The sequence below is a fragment of the Sinocyclocheilus anshuiensis genome, unplaced genomic scaffold (assembly GCF_001515605.1).
Source record: "Sinocyclocheilus anshuiensis isolate Anshui unplaced genomic scaffold, SAMN03320099.WGS_v1.1 scaffold1389, whole genome shotgun sequence".
Lineage (NCBI taxonomy): Eukaryota > Metazoa > Chordata > Actinopteri > Cypriniformes > Cyprinidae > Sinocyclocheilus > Sinocyclocheilus anshuiensis.
In genome coordinates, this window is record NW_015552672.1 from 33,105 (window position 1) to 48,003 (window position 14,899).

At 36.9% G+C, this 14,899-nt stretch overlaps 2 protein-coding genes across 2 annotated transcripts in view; both read right to left on the reverse strand.

Moving 5' to 3' along the window:
* The window catches only part of LOC107667424 (post-GPI attachment to proteins factor 2-like), an 11,953-nt gene extending 4,851 nt beyond the window's left edge, over positions 1-7,102 (reverse strand). Inside the window, exons 1-5 of the mRNA XM_016459092.1 lie at positions 6,604-7,102; positions 5,526-5,775; positions 3,650-3,750; positions 3,468-3,576; positions 1,754-1,837 (exon numbers count right to left, since the gene is read on the reverse strand). Of these exons, the coding sequence (XP_016314578.1) occupies positions 1,754-1,837; positions 3,468-3,576; positions 3,650-3,750; positions 5,526-5,775; positions 6,604-6,771 (712 nt within the window). The 5' untranslated portion in view covers positions 6,772-7,102. The remainder of the gene's footprint in view (positions 1-1,753; positions 1,838-3,467; positions 3,577-3,649; positions 3,751-5,525; positions 5,776-6,603) is intronic.
* A 211-nt stretch (positions 7,103-7,313) lies between these two features.
* Positions 7,314-14,899, reverse strand: part of LOC107667442 (nuclear cap-binding protein subunit 3) — a 12,244-nt gene continuing 4,658 nt past the window's right edge. Inside the window, exons 8-14 of the mRNA XM_016459116.1 lie at positions 13,225-13,324; positions 12,492-12,601; positions 11,131-11,437; positions 10,774-10,958; positions 8,522-8,704; positions 8,141-8,446; positions 7,314-8,015 (exon numbers count right to left, since the gene is read on the reverse strand). Coding sequence (XP_016314602.1) covers positions 8,157-8,446; positions 8,522-8,704; positions 10,774-10,958; positions 11,131-11,437; positions 12,492-12,601; positions 13,225-13,324 — 1,175 coding nt within the window. The 3' untranslated portion in view covers positions 7,314-8,015; positions 8,141-8,156. The remainder of the gene's footprint in view (positions 8,016-8,140; positions 8,447-8,521; positions 8,705-10,773; positions 10,959-11,130; positions 11,438-12,491; positions 12,602-13,224; positions 13,325-14,899) is intronic.

Sequence of the window (14,899 nt, forward strand, 5' to 3'; positions counted from 1 at the left end):
TTTTATTTAGAATACTTTTATTTAGCAAGGATGCTTTAAATTGATCAAAAAGATTATAATGTTACAAAAGATTTATATTTCAGATAAATGTTGTTCTTCTGAACTTTCTATTCATCAAAGAATCCTGAAAAAAATCTACTCATTTGTTTTCAACATCATAAATGTTTTTGAGCAGCAAATCAGCATATTAGAATGATTTCTGAAGGATCATGTGACTGGAGTAATGATGCTAAAAATTCAGCTTTGAAATCACAGGAATAAATCACATTTTAAAATATTTTCAAATAGAAAAGTTATTTTAAATAGTAAAATTCAAAATGTTACTGTTTTTGCTGTATTTTTCAAATAAATGCAGGCTTGGTGAGCAGAAGAGAATTCTTTAAAAAACATTCAAAATCTTACTGTTCAAAAACGTTTGACTGGTAGTGTATGTCAGCCTATAGTTTGATATAAGGTTAACATTCATTTATTTGTGCTGGGTTTTTTTTTCTTAAATATTATATAGTTTTATAGGAGGAGGTTTCATAGACTTGGAAAATTCATTTTTCAGAACTTTTCAGGTACAGACATCTGTTGTGGGCGTTCTTGGCAGTTTTTATGAGGCTTTTTTTTAATAGTGTTCATATCGATATCGGAATTATATCGTATCGACCGAAATTAACAAATATATCGCGATATCAATTTTGGCCATATCGTCCAGCCCTACAATACAGATAAACTGTAAAAAAATGTTAAAAACTCTCTAACATCAGCCATTAATGGATAGGGTACCAATATATCTAGTAAAAATGCATGTGCTAATCTCAGAAATGATGCACTTACTTTTCATCCAAATATTTATTTGACACCGATTTAAAAACAGTATTTTGGTACATCATAAAAAGCATTATTAAATGCAGTCATGTTCACAACATCTTGCTGAACTCGGCCACTGGTGATCTATGAAAAGGGTCACATGTCATATTGCACTGTGCCAGTTTTCACATTCAACCAATGGCAATGAATTGTGTACCAAGGGCCCATGTCGTTCATGATCAATAACTGCACTACATTTGACCACAAAAAACATGTAGAAATTCACAACTCTCTCTAGCACCCTAAAGGCAAACAAGAAATGCTGTGCAAAAGGCAGTTTAAAATTCACATGATTTACATTAGCATTTACAAAGGAAGAGAGAAATGTCTGGTGTGGCTGAACTGAATGTCTTTCAGTAGTATCAGCAGTCAGTGTGTATGAGCTCAATGCGGCACTTGTGAAACAGCAGCTGCAAACCAACTGACACGTCATCACTCCTCAGAGTTCAATTGCTTTTACATTTGCAAATATTTACAAATAATAAGCACATTTTGCAAACTTCGAGTGAAACCAATGTATGACCCTGACAAGCCCACTAGAAAGAGACAGACATGGCACTTCACACTTTGATTTAGCTACGTAAAAGAAATTAATTTGAAATAATGACTAGGACATAATCAGCCGTTCCAATTACGCTTGAATAAAGTAATTGTTCAAAATGTAGCACACCACTGACAATGATCTTTCAAACAAAGAGTTAAAACACCATATGTCAAGATGTAAACAGTCTCTTTCCACACACACACACGCGCTGCTCGATCAGTGCTGACCCTAAATCAGCATGAGTGCCGCCCTCAGAGCCCTAGTGTCTCAAGTTTCAAGGAGATGATGCAAGTATTCACTTCCTGTGTCAGAAGCGCTTTCCCTCTGGAGGTGTTGCAACCATCACCTCCTTACCTCCAAAGTCCCAGTAGGCAGTCATGTGGAAGGCCATGTTGGACAGCACCACCAGATACTCACACAAAGCAAACAACGTGTAAACTGCCATAGAGAGACAACAGAAATTACTGAAGTGTGGTAAATCAATGTCATTTAAATGGCAAAATAAATATTTAAATTAAAAGAATAATTCACCCAAAAATAAAAATGTACTCACCCTCAGGCCATCCAGGAAGTAGATGATATAGATGTAGATTTTTATATTCAGAACAGATTTGGTGAAATTTATTATTACATCACTTGCTCACCAATGAGTCCTCTGCAGTGAATGGGTGCCGTCAGAATGAGAGTCCAAACAGCTGATCAAAACATCACAATAATCCACTAGTAATCCACACGACTCCATTCAATCAATTAACATCTTGTGAAGTGTTTGGAATAAACAAATTCATAATTTTAAACTTGCTTTCAGCTAAAATACAAGTCCTCTATCCATAACATTGTTTTCTCCAATGCAAAAAAAAAAAATTGCCTCGTCTGAATCAGAAGAGAAATTTGCACTGATCAACAGGGAATGGACTTTTTCATTGGAGGAGGTATTATTATAGATTATGGACTGGTATTTTCAGAATCAAAGGTTTAAAGTTAAAATGCCTTAAAGTTAAAATCATGAATTTGTTTTTTGCAAACACGCAGCTTTTTAAGATGTTAACTGATAGACTGGAGTCGTGTTGACTACTTGTGGATTATTATGATTTTTTGATCAGCTGTTTGGACTCTCATTCTGACGGCACCCATTCACTGCAGAGGACTCATTTGTGAGCAAGTGATGTAATGCTACATTTCTCCAAATCTGTTCTGATGAAGAAACAAACTCATCTACATCTTGGATGGACTGAGTGTGAGTACACTGTCAGCAATTTTTCATTTTTGGGTACAATATAACAAAAAGGATATTCAATTCCATTTAATAACGGAAAAGGTTAACATAAAGCCTAAAATAGGATAATAATGATTAAAAATATACACTACCATTCAAAAGCTTGGGTTTTATATTTTATTGTATTTTTTAAAAGAAATGAATACCTTTATTCAGCAAGGATGCATTAATTTGATAAAAATTACTTAGAAAACGTCAAATAAATGCTGTTCTTTTGAACTTTATATTCTTCAACGAAACTTGAAAAAATTATCACTGTTTCCACAAAAATATAAAGCAGCACAACAATTTTCAACATTGGTAATAAAAAGAAATGTTTCTTCGGCAGCAAATCAGCTTATTAGAATGATTTCTGAAGGATCATGTGACACTGAAGACTGGAGTAATGATGCTGAAAATTCAGCTTTGCTTCACAGGAATAAATTACATTTTAAAATATATTCAAATATAAAACGGGTACTTTAAATTGTAATCATTTTTCACAATATTACTGTTTTTACTGTATTTTTGAGCAAATAAATGCAGCCTTGGTGAACATAAGTGACTTTCTTTAAACACATATTGAACCCGAAATTAACATCATACTGGTTTGGAACAACATAAAGGTTATTAACTAATCACAATTTTTTGGGTGAACTATCCCTTCCAGAACTTCAAAAACAGGTAATCAATTATAATTGGTAAGAATTTGTGAGTTCATGTTGAGCATGTAAAAATCACCAAAATGGCACATGTGTTGAGTGGAACATGGGTGGGGTGAATGACAGAGAACGGCGAAGACGTTGCACTCACTTCCTGTTTCACAGTAAGTGTTGTGCCGCTTGTAGAAGTATGCAGCCAACAGACAGAAGAAACCGTTGAAGAGGAAGAGGCGGAACTTCTGGCGGTATGACATCATCTCCTGATGTCAAAGTGGGTTTGATGCAGTAAAGAAAGAGAGAAGAAAGAAGAGGAAAAGGAGAAAGAAGACACACAATGTCATCAGTTCTCTTCTGCAACGTGATGTGGGGCAAGCAGGTGGGACGAGGTTCTGTGAGAGCACAGCAACCACTTCCCCCGAAGCACACAAACCCAGCTGCACTTTCACAGCAATAGAAATATAAAGCTCCACTGTGGTCACTGACACGTCAACTCCCATGATTCTCACCCAGCAGCACAAGCAACACCTTTTATTACAGCTGTGCTCGTGGTGTCAAGATCACTGGGGTGTTAAGAATATATCTGAATAATCACTATAAGTGAATGTATCAGCTCAATCTAAAAACGGTCATACATGCTCGTTTCATCCAATCAGAAAAGGATTTGCATGTACGGATTGTTTAAAAGCTAAACTTAAGCTGAAATGACAACCTGTCCAAGTAGGTACTACTTTTGATTTGAAACATACTTTACAACTTTTTAAACAAGTATGTTCTTTATAGTATGAATGAAATCCAGGCATACCACAACTACCATGTTGTTACTGCCATTCAAGTGAAGTATGTATATTTGGATGCAGCATTTGTCTTCCATAAGAGCATTTTTTTTATGCAAATCAACAACTAGTCCAAATAAATTAATAGATACAACATAAAAAATAAATAAAAATAAACACCCAATTCACATTACATTTTTCATGTTTCCAACAGGGCTTACAATATAATTCACTATTTTTGTATTATTTATTCAAATTTAAAACCAGAGCAGGGCAGCTGACAAATTAATTTATAGTTATAGATTTAATGCATATTACATATGAGATTGGCTTATACTGCCCTCTGCTGGTCTGTTTATAACAGTTGTTGGCAAATAAGTACATGCCCAGAATACAGAGAAATCGGTTCAGTTCAATTCATTTTTATTTATTTCACAAAGGCAGTTTGGTTGCAGCATACAAGCATATCATATAAGACAACATATACACACACAACAGAAAACAAACGCACAACCATCCTAAAAAGTATTTACCTTAAAGAGATAGTTCACCCAAAAATGAAAATTTGATGTTTATCTGCTTACCCCCAGGGTATTGGTCAGGACAGACAGTTCGGACATTGCGGTGAAAATCAGAGGTGAAAAACTATATAAATACTGTTCAGTTTTTTGCACAGACCGATCGTTTCGTGTCTTTAAAGATTTCCTTATCAAATAATCGCTGTTCCTTGTAAAATGTATCATGGTTTACACAAAAATATTAAACAGCACAACTGTTTTTCACATTGATAACAATGAGAAATGTTTCTTGAGCAGCAAATCAGCATATTCAAATGATTTCTGAAGGATCATGTGACACTGAAGACTGGAGTGATGACTGCTGTAAATTCAGTTTTGCCATTACAACAATATATTTCATTAAAATACATTAAAATAGAAAACAGTTACTTTAAATTCCAATAATATTACTGCATTTTTGATCAAATAAATGCAGACTAGGTGAGCATAAGAGACTCAAAAAGATAAAAAACAATTTTTTTAAATTGTAGTGTACATCATTGTAGTACAATCAATACTACTATAATGTGTACTTAAAATGATGCTTTATAAACACACTTTTCAATGTAAGTGATAATTCACTTTTTGTATTACAGTAATGAGAGTTTTGGACTACAATACACTACTGAGAACTGGGTGGAGAGAGGGTTTCTTTAAATGAAAAAAAAAAAATCATAATCCCATCATATAATTACAACTGAGGTGTTTAAAAGCTTACTTTTTTGCATCTCCAATCAATTACAAACAAGCTACATTTAACTAACTGATAAAAATATAATAAAAAGCACAATTAAACGATCCAGCAAGAGCCCTCAGCATCCCTGCATTTGCATTCGTGTTCAAACACGACTCAAGGCTTCAGTCCAAAAAGGCACTTACTGTAGGTCTCATTGGAGGAGACGTAGGTGAGCAGAAGCAGCCCTACATTTTCACTTAAAGCTAAGAGGAATGTGAGGCCACTCAAAAGCTGCTCCATCAGCCTCTTGGAAAAGCGTCCGCGGTAAAAGCTCAAATATGCTGCTGCCACCAGGAAGCGCGGGGCAGAATGCAGGCCGATGCTGAAGCGCCAGATGTAGCGCTCTGGTGTCAGACTGATGGCCGCGCTGATGGATGGGAGGTAGTTAGGAACCTGTGAAGGATTTTTAAAAGATCTTCATTACCATGTCACTGCAAGTTTGGCACAGGCAAGTGCAAAGCTGAAGCTTTTCTTCAGAAAACATCTAGTTTGGATTTACTGTTGAGAATGTGCTGGGTGAAACAGGGACGTCCGAAACACTGTTACAAATACAAGCCACTGATCCTTCAGAACTGGGAGCAAAAATAAATAAATTAAATAAAAATATGTATGCATCAAGGAATTATTTTGGATTCATCTGTTAAACATGTTAAGATGTAATAAGATTAATAAAACCAGAAATCTCATTATCCCACAAAATGTGTTTTTCTTTCAATCTGTATAGGTCAAAAATTGACAGATTAAAAAAAAAAAATGTGACAAATGACTATTATAAATATTAACAAATCTAACATGCTTTTCAATTAATTAATTAACTGAGACTACAGAACTGTTTAGACTGATTCCATCTATTGAATAAATTGCCACCAATGTCAAAATATTAGTGTTGACCAAATAACCATATTTTGCACATGCATATCACACATGTATTAACAAATTCCAATCAATTTCTTCACAATTTGCGTAATAAATATCATGGTTGTTGTGACACATAATTGCTTGTAATGAAAAGATTTCTCTTTAAAAATAAATGCGATTATACAGTGGGTACGGAAAGTATTCAGACCCCCTTCAATTTTTCACTCTTTGTTATATTGCAGCCATTTGCTAACACACACACACACACACACACACACACTTAGGACATGGTTTTGGGGTAAGGACAAGACAATGTCATTTCCAGAGGGGATGAGAGTATAGCAGCAACGGTCTGGTTCTCACCTGGCAGTGTGTGTAGGTCGCATCATTGTAGTGGTAGAGGAGAGCCAGCACGATGCAGGCGATGAGGCCGAGCAGAGGCAGACACACTGTGATCACCGCTAACCGGGTGAAAGGCAAACGGATGAGAGGCTTGTCTCGATCCACAGATCCGTACGGGACCTGTTGCATCTTCCCTCAACCAATTACAGCTCCAGGTGTGTCAACAGCTACAGACCGACGACAGGCAGGCCATTGCAAGTGCACTGATGTGATGACAGCGTCTCTAAACTACATGTCTGATAATTAGCCCGAGCTGAAGTTTCGGTATTAACGTGGCTGTGGATAAGGACTCGAGTTACATGCTTAGAGACTGATCGCTCACCGTCGTGAGGTTTAACAGCGGGCGATCTCTACATGAAGCGATATCCAAGCCAGAACCGATAATGAAGTCATTAGTAACTCCACTCGATCAAAACGTTAAGTCTAGATTCTCCGACTGCTATTTTGGATGTGACTACAGTTCGCGATCACTTCCGGTTCCGTGGAGCGTATAGATTTCAAAATAAAAGTCCCTGTACTGCGGGCGCTCCTTTTTTTTTTTAATTGTTTTTATAACATTTTCAATATTTTCTGAAACAATACCGTAACAGAAACGGTAATATATTTGCAAATTACGGACTATTTAAAATACAGATTTTTATATGCAGTCATATCAATTTCTAGACCCAATCCAATGTAAAAAAAGATTTTTATTCAACATACAGTGCTTTTTCTTGTATTTTTCACTGACCACATATATTTAGGGAATGTAGACCATTCCTTGGGGGAAAATTATCTTTACATTGGCTACATTATGTTCCCCTTCCATAGGACTGTGTACAATGAAGCACTGATCCATTCAGGTCCAGTAAATATATAATTCTTGCACCAGAGAAACAAAAAAACTCAGACCATTAGGTTCTCCACATCAAATCCACAGTGATATGACAGTCTTAGTAATGTAACATGAACAAAAACCAACCATACTGACATGATTTAAAAAAAAAATGTACTGCTAACAGACATCCAATCACATCGCTTCAAGTCAGTACATCGAATCACGGGTTGTTTTTGTCAACCTGGTGCATCGCTGTATATTAAAAATGGGCCCTCAGTTTGTGTTAAATACAACCAAATAATTTTCTTTTGAAGAAAAACAAAACATGAGGGACTCATCCACTGCCCTGTCTTTGAAATGACAAAACAAAAAATAGCACTCTCAAAGTTGTAGAGAGGACTAAAGAAAATATCTGCAAAGTCTGCAGACAGGCCAGATTAGTGGGAGTGTGGGAATGTTGTTAAGTATACATGTTAGGGTCTCTTGGCCCAGTCTAGCACAGATGTTCTCCAACTCTCTTCCACAGCGTTCATCATTCCTCCGATTCCCACACTTCCTACAGTAGGAGTCAGTCAGGAGTCACTGTTAAGTATACATGTTAGGGTCTCTTGGCCCAGTCTAGCACAGATGTTCTCCAACTCTCTTCCACAGCGTTCATCATTCCTGCGATTCCCACACTTCCTACAGTAGGAGTCAGTCAGGAGTCACTGTCTGAGCCGTTGCTGCTGTCCCGACTGATCTCAATCTGCAGCGAGGGCAAGTTGTCCAGTCGGCTTTTCTTCATCTTGTTGGACTGCTGCTCCTTCTGCTTGATCATTGCTCCCCACATCTTCTGCAGCTGAGTGTCATCCTCTTCATCGCCATCAACTCCGTCAGATTCCTCGTCATCTCGTCGCCTTATTCCTCTTGAGGAAGATGCTCGGGCAGAAGCCTTGTCCTCTTTTTTGTCGTCCCTATGAGACGGGCCGAGGCGGCTCCACAAGCCTCCTGAATAAAAACAATTACTATTAGTATTAGAAAAAAAAGTGAAGAGAACCAAAAGGGCATTGACTCCAACTATACCTGTTTTCTTGTCTTTCGAGGACTCCGAGTAGAGACCACGGCTCTCGTGTTTTGCCACTCCGAGTCGGCTGCGCACATCAGTCAAAGGCTCTCTCCGAGACACTGCCTTTCTAGAGATGACGGGAGAGACAGAGCGACGTCTCTCCGGAGAGTGTGGTCTTTTGCCTAATCTCTGTCTCACATCTGTGGAGAGAAAATGCGTACTTTCATTGCCCACATTTGCTCAGCACGAAAATGGTCAAACTTAAAGGGATAGTTCACCCAAAAATGAAAATTTGATATTTATCTGCTTACCCCCAGGGCATCCAAGATGTAGGTGACTTTGTTTCTTCAGTAGAACACGTATGATGATTTTTAACTTTAACCGTTGCAGTCTATCAGTCGTATAATGCATGGCAATGGTAACAAAATCTATGAGAGTAAAAAAAACATGCACAGACAAATCCAAATTAAACCCTGCGGCTCGTGACGACACATTGATGTCCTAAGACACGAAACGATCGGTTTGTGCCAGAAACCGAATGGTATTTATATCAGTTTACCTCTAATACACCACTATGTCCAGCTGTCTTTGAGCGTGCGCAGGCATCCGGTGCGTGAGGTATGTACGCGCTCTGGCGTAGTTTACACAAGCGCCGGAAGTGATCTCTCTCGCGTATACGTCACTCATTGTTTACACAGTGCACAGTCATTGTAGGTACGACGGCTAATCAAAATGGTACTTACTTGCGCTTATCCGGATTGTTCAAACCGACTTAAAACTAAAAGATTACGTTCTCTCGCGCGAACTCATTCGGGAGTGGTGACTTTCCACGTATTCCCAACTTCTGAGCCTGCTCGCCTGAAGTTATGGTTGATTGCTCTTCGGCTGGATATCAACACACCCATTAACGTAAACTACGCCAGAGCACGTACACACCTCACGCACCGGATGCCGTGCACGCACCAAAGACAGTTGGACATAGTGGTGTATTAGAGGTAAAAAATGATATAAATACTGTTCGGTTTCTGGCACAAACCTATCGTTTCGTGTCTTAGGACATCAATGTGTCGTCACGAGCCGCAGGGTTTAATTTGGATTTGTCTGTGCATGTTTTTTTTACTCTCATAGATTTTGTTACCATTGCCATGCATTATACGACTGATAGACTGCAACGGTTAAAGTTAAAAATCATCATACGTGTTCTACTGAAGAAACAAAGTCACCTACATCTTGGATGCCCTGGGGGTAAGCAGATAAATATCAAATTTTCATTTTTGGATGAACTATCACTTTAAGCAATCCTGTAGATTTCAATTCAATTAAAAAAAAAATCTAATTTAAGACATTTTTTAAACAAATAAAATTAATATTGTGTCCATACAGAACACACCAATAGAATCTCTAGTAGAATAATCAATGACAAATGATTCATTTGAATGAAATACCCTGGGGCACACATTCGAATGCAAAACAGGGTAACTGCAAGCAGTTTAAAATACATACATATTTTATTCAATACATACATATTTACTGAATTTGGTTTATTTAATAGCATATCAATAAATAAGAATTATAATGGTTTTAAAGAAAGGCAATAAAAAGATTATTGTGCCAAAATGAGTAAAATCTATATCTGAATGTGTTAAATAATGTTTTTAGATTTTCTGTACTATGACAGAGCGGCCCACAGAGAAGCCACAAGATTTGGTGTTGCATTAAATTCCAGATACAGTTTGTGTAACCAAAATACCAATAATATCAAGGAAAAATGTTTTATGCATAATGCAGACTTTTAATTATAATCAAGCCCAAAATTCACTGGGACTCTTATTTTGAAATGTTTATGCTTGACTACTTCCAGCAGCTTATTCAAAGAGATGGAGATAAAAATATGCACTCTTACAACCATCTACAACATATTACAATATAAACACCATAAAGTAAACACTGTCATAAATCATCAACAGTAGATCATAAGCAATCTATTGGCATAAATGTGCAGTATTCATTGATTGTGAACAATTCCAAAATTTAAGATAATTAAGACTTTTGTCATACCATTTAAAATGTCTAATATTTTTTAATGACCTTAAACTTGGTCAAACAAAATTTAAGACTTTTGAAAAGACCTGCAGGAAACCTCAACCTGGGGGCCAGGGATCACTAGGGGGTGCCTCAGGATGGCAAAGTATTTAAATAAACAATTATTATTAATATATTAAGATAATCAAACTATTAAATCAAGATTTTTGTTCCATCAATAACTAACCCGTCTTGCCACTTGTAGTCACTGGTGGGCATGATCTCTGCTGAGAGAGTCCCTGCCTCTTCTCCTCCAGTAACTGTCTCACATCTGTCACTTTGTCTGATGTAGCCTTGGACGAGCCGCCTCCTTCTCCTCCACCACCAATGCGACTCTTAACACTGCTACTTGTTTCAGTCTTTATAGAGTTTCTAAGGCAGTAGAAAGGGCCAAAATGCACAATTACCATTAAGAAACTTGATCATCATGAAATCTTTTCAGCATGAGGGTCACATTTACATCCAAATAGTAGGGAATGAAATGCAAATCCTAAAGTGTAGCAACCGCTCTATCATTTGGAGTCAAAAAGAAACCTGCACTCACCGAAGACTGCGAAGGTTGGTTTCTACCTCGTCGGCATACATGGTCATCTTCATGCTCTTTTTGGGAGAGGGCGTTGAGATCATTTTCAGTTCCAGATCGTAGTCCATCTCATCTGAATCTGAAGATGCAGGTGATGGGCCTCCTAAGCGACTACGCAGGCCTCCTTCCCCGAGCCGTGGCCCCCGTTCCCTGTCTCCCCGATCTCTGTACTCCACTACTCTATCGTCAGCATCCATGTCTTCCTCTCCATCCTCCTCTTCTTCCTCCTCTTCTTCTATAGGCTCTTCTGGCAGATTCACCAGGTCAGCTGAGAGAAGCAAAAGAGCTCAAAGTGACAGACCAAAAACATCTAACAAGTAGGGTTGTGACGGTGAGGAAATTTTCCCACCGGTTAATCGACGTGTGACAACACCAGTAATACCGGTATCACCGTGGGGGCGGGGACGTTCCCTCTTTTCCTAGCTTTCCTTCGCTTTTAAATAGCTTGTAAAAGCGGCGTGCACATTTTACTTTCACTTTGAAATAGCGGCAATTCGGCGTAAAGCAATTGTTCGTTTGGGCAGGCTATGCCTAATATAAAATAACAAATAACTTACATAAAGTTTAAATAGGTATACAAAACTGGAAATAGGCTAAGTAAACATGTATAATATATAACCAAATAAATAAGAAACGTTTATTAGCAAAACGAGTAAGAAAGCTTGGAGGCAGGGCATACACCTTGATGTCAAATAAAATAAATAAATGACACAAAGTTTAAATAAAGTAAAAAGCAGCAAACACTGTGAAACCAATTAAGGTAACCAATTAATAAGAAACGAATGAAAACTTCCAAAATCACCTTAGATAAACGGCAAAAGTCAACAGGCTTTTCAAAATCCAAAATCCAAACAAACAGGCGTTCGGCATGCTGCATTGAGCAGCCGCATTCAGTTTTTAATTGTAGTGTCTGTTCTTTTACTGAACTAAATGATTTTTATTTCTATAAAAAAATCAAAACGACGGTGGGGGTTGGTGCCGCAGTGGGCAAGTGACGTAACCGGTGTTGCGGCTTAACACCGTCAGCACCGTCTATCGCGGCAAGCCTACTAACAAGACAAAGATGTTTGTGATTTAAGAGAAATTTATGTATGCATTTTTAACGTCATGTAAGCAGCAAGGCTATCTATCTTCATGGTGAAAACAGAACAAATAACAAAAGTACAAAGAAGCTATATTAGACATTTAAAGTTAATACTAGACAAAAAAAATTCTAAAATACATTCAGGTGATACTTTTTTTGTTGTTGCCTTTTTCCGTTAAAAACAGTGCAGTGCAGTCCATAAAAAATGTTTAAGGGTCATTCATTAAGGGAGATTTACCAGAGTGTCGATGAGTGTAAGGTGGGGTGTGTCCCATGCTGTCTCCAATCAGAGGCTTTTTGGTCTTCAGAATGTCACGCTTGATTCGGTGCGTGTGATATCTCCGTTTCCTAAGAAGTTGACAATTCCAGATTATACAGTCACCCCACTTCAACCAGTTAAGTAAACTGCAAAAATTGCTCAGAAAAGTGAAGTAATACTTCTATTCAAAGTTTGGGGTAGGTAAGATTTTGCAAGAAGTGTTGTTTTTGAAAGAAGTCTCTTACATTCACCAAGGCTGCATTGATTTGATCAAAATACCGTAAAAACTGTAATATTGTGAAATATTATTACAATTGAAAAAAAAATTGTTTGAATATATTTTAAAATAATTTATTCCTGTGACAACAAAGCTGAATTTAAAGCGGAAATAACTGTAATATGCTGATTTGGTGATCAAGAAACATTTAATTATTATTAATGTTGAAAACATTTTTTTTTGCTTTTGAGGAAATTCATTTTTTCAGGATTCTTTGATGAATAGAAAGTTCAAAAGAACAGCATTTATTTGAAATTATAAATGTCTTTACTGTCACTTTTGATCTATTTAATGCATCCTTTGCTGAATAAACATCAATTAAAAAAAAAAAGCAACCAAACTTTTGAAAGATAGTATAATTCTATGAAAACCCCTAACAATGTTTGCAGGTGCCACATGATATTTTGTATCTAGCAAATTCAATTTTATTCTTACCAAGAGTTACTTAAGATGCCTTTCATGCCGCCATAGTTTGGATTCCCATATTTCATGTAGTATCGACTTCTCCTAGCCGCACCCAACTCCTTTTTGTCATCTGATGGAAAATAACAGCCAAGAATGTTAAAATGTGTCATTGCACAAGTTGTGAAAAGTCTGTTCTAGGGATGAACCGAAATTTCGGCCACTAAAAGAGAAAAAACGGCCAAAAATATGAGCCGAAAATAACATATGCAGTGTCCAGAGAGCTCTACCTCTAGCCGTCGTCAACTGCGTGGTGTGACCCTACACTCAATATTCTGCTCTATGAATGCGAGTTCCGCTGAGTTAGTCACGACCTATGAGACCTCACTAACTTTAACGCTAACGTTAGCTAGTTTTAGCCAGAGATACCTTGCTGACGCACAAGATGGCATTAACATTCTGCTTGAGCAGATGAAAAATGTAACTTAATGAGAGTATGACAACCAGAAAATGAACGTTTTCGTGGGAGTTGGGAAAATTTTGTTCGTTTTAAAGTTAAATTCATAAATCTGGTGCACTTTGAGAGTTCAAAATTAAGAGCTCCAACACAGGTTCAGTGCGCAAACTTACAAGAAAAAAAGCTGGTGAATGTACTTGTTCTTGAAATTTAAAGGGGACTCAACTAGTGTTAATTTCATTAACGAAGACTATGACAAAAGACCTAAGACGAGACGAGACAACAATAAGGTCAATAAACGATAACTAAGACTATATCAACATGCAATTTCGTTGACGAAATAAGACGAGACTAAAATGTATTCAAAAAAAGATAAAAACTTTACCAAAAACCTCTTTTTATTTTCGTCAAAAAAGGAGACAAAATGTTATTGCGGACTGCTCTACACGTCTCTACTACGCGAGCTTTCATAAGTGCGGTTGCCAGATATCAAGAGTTCTAATCCCCGAATCAGAGCTTCGTTGTTACATTGATACATTTCTGCCCGGTGTTTTGCTTATCTTAATCAATCTGGCAACCATGCGCACGCGCCCGCTCCTTATTGCGGAAGCGCCGCCGCCGATGATCTGAAAACACAGACAAAGCTGGAGTTTAGCGTTCTAAATGAAAGTGTCATTCAGCCGGTCTGTGTTCTGTCATGAAATCTCGACTGTATTGTTTGCGATTGTGATCGCTGAATAAATGCACTTACTCAACCGCTGTTGTTTTAAGACTAAATTAAAAATGGCTGCCAAAATGAATAATGTACAGTTAATTAATAATAATCTTATTGCTAAAATGTGAAGTTTTCATTGACTAAAACTAGACTAAAATACTTCAGGTTTTCTTGGACTAAAACTAGACTAAAATGTTGAGACTTTTAGTCGACTAAAACTAAATAAGATAAGGTTGACTAAATATGATAAAAACTAACAAGGACATTTTAACACGGGACTAAGACTAAGAATAAAATGAAAATAGCTGACAAAATTAACACTAGACTCAACCCTCTTTTTAGTTGTGATATAGTGTCTCAGTCTCACTGGTGAATTTGGAAGCAAAACAAATTAGAATAAAATAATAATAATAATAATAATTTTATATTATTATTCCTATGACAGTAATAGCCATATATTGTAAAACAATTGCACTGTGAAATAAATATAAATGATTTATTTTTTCAGGTATATTATTTTACCCTACTCTACTGTA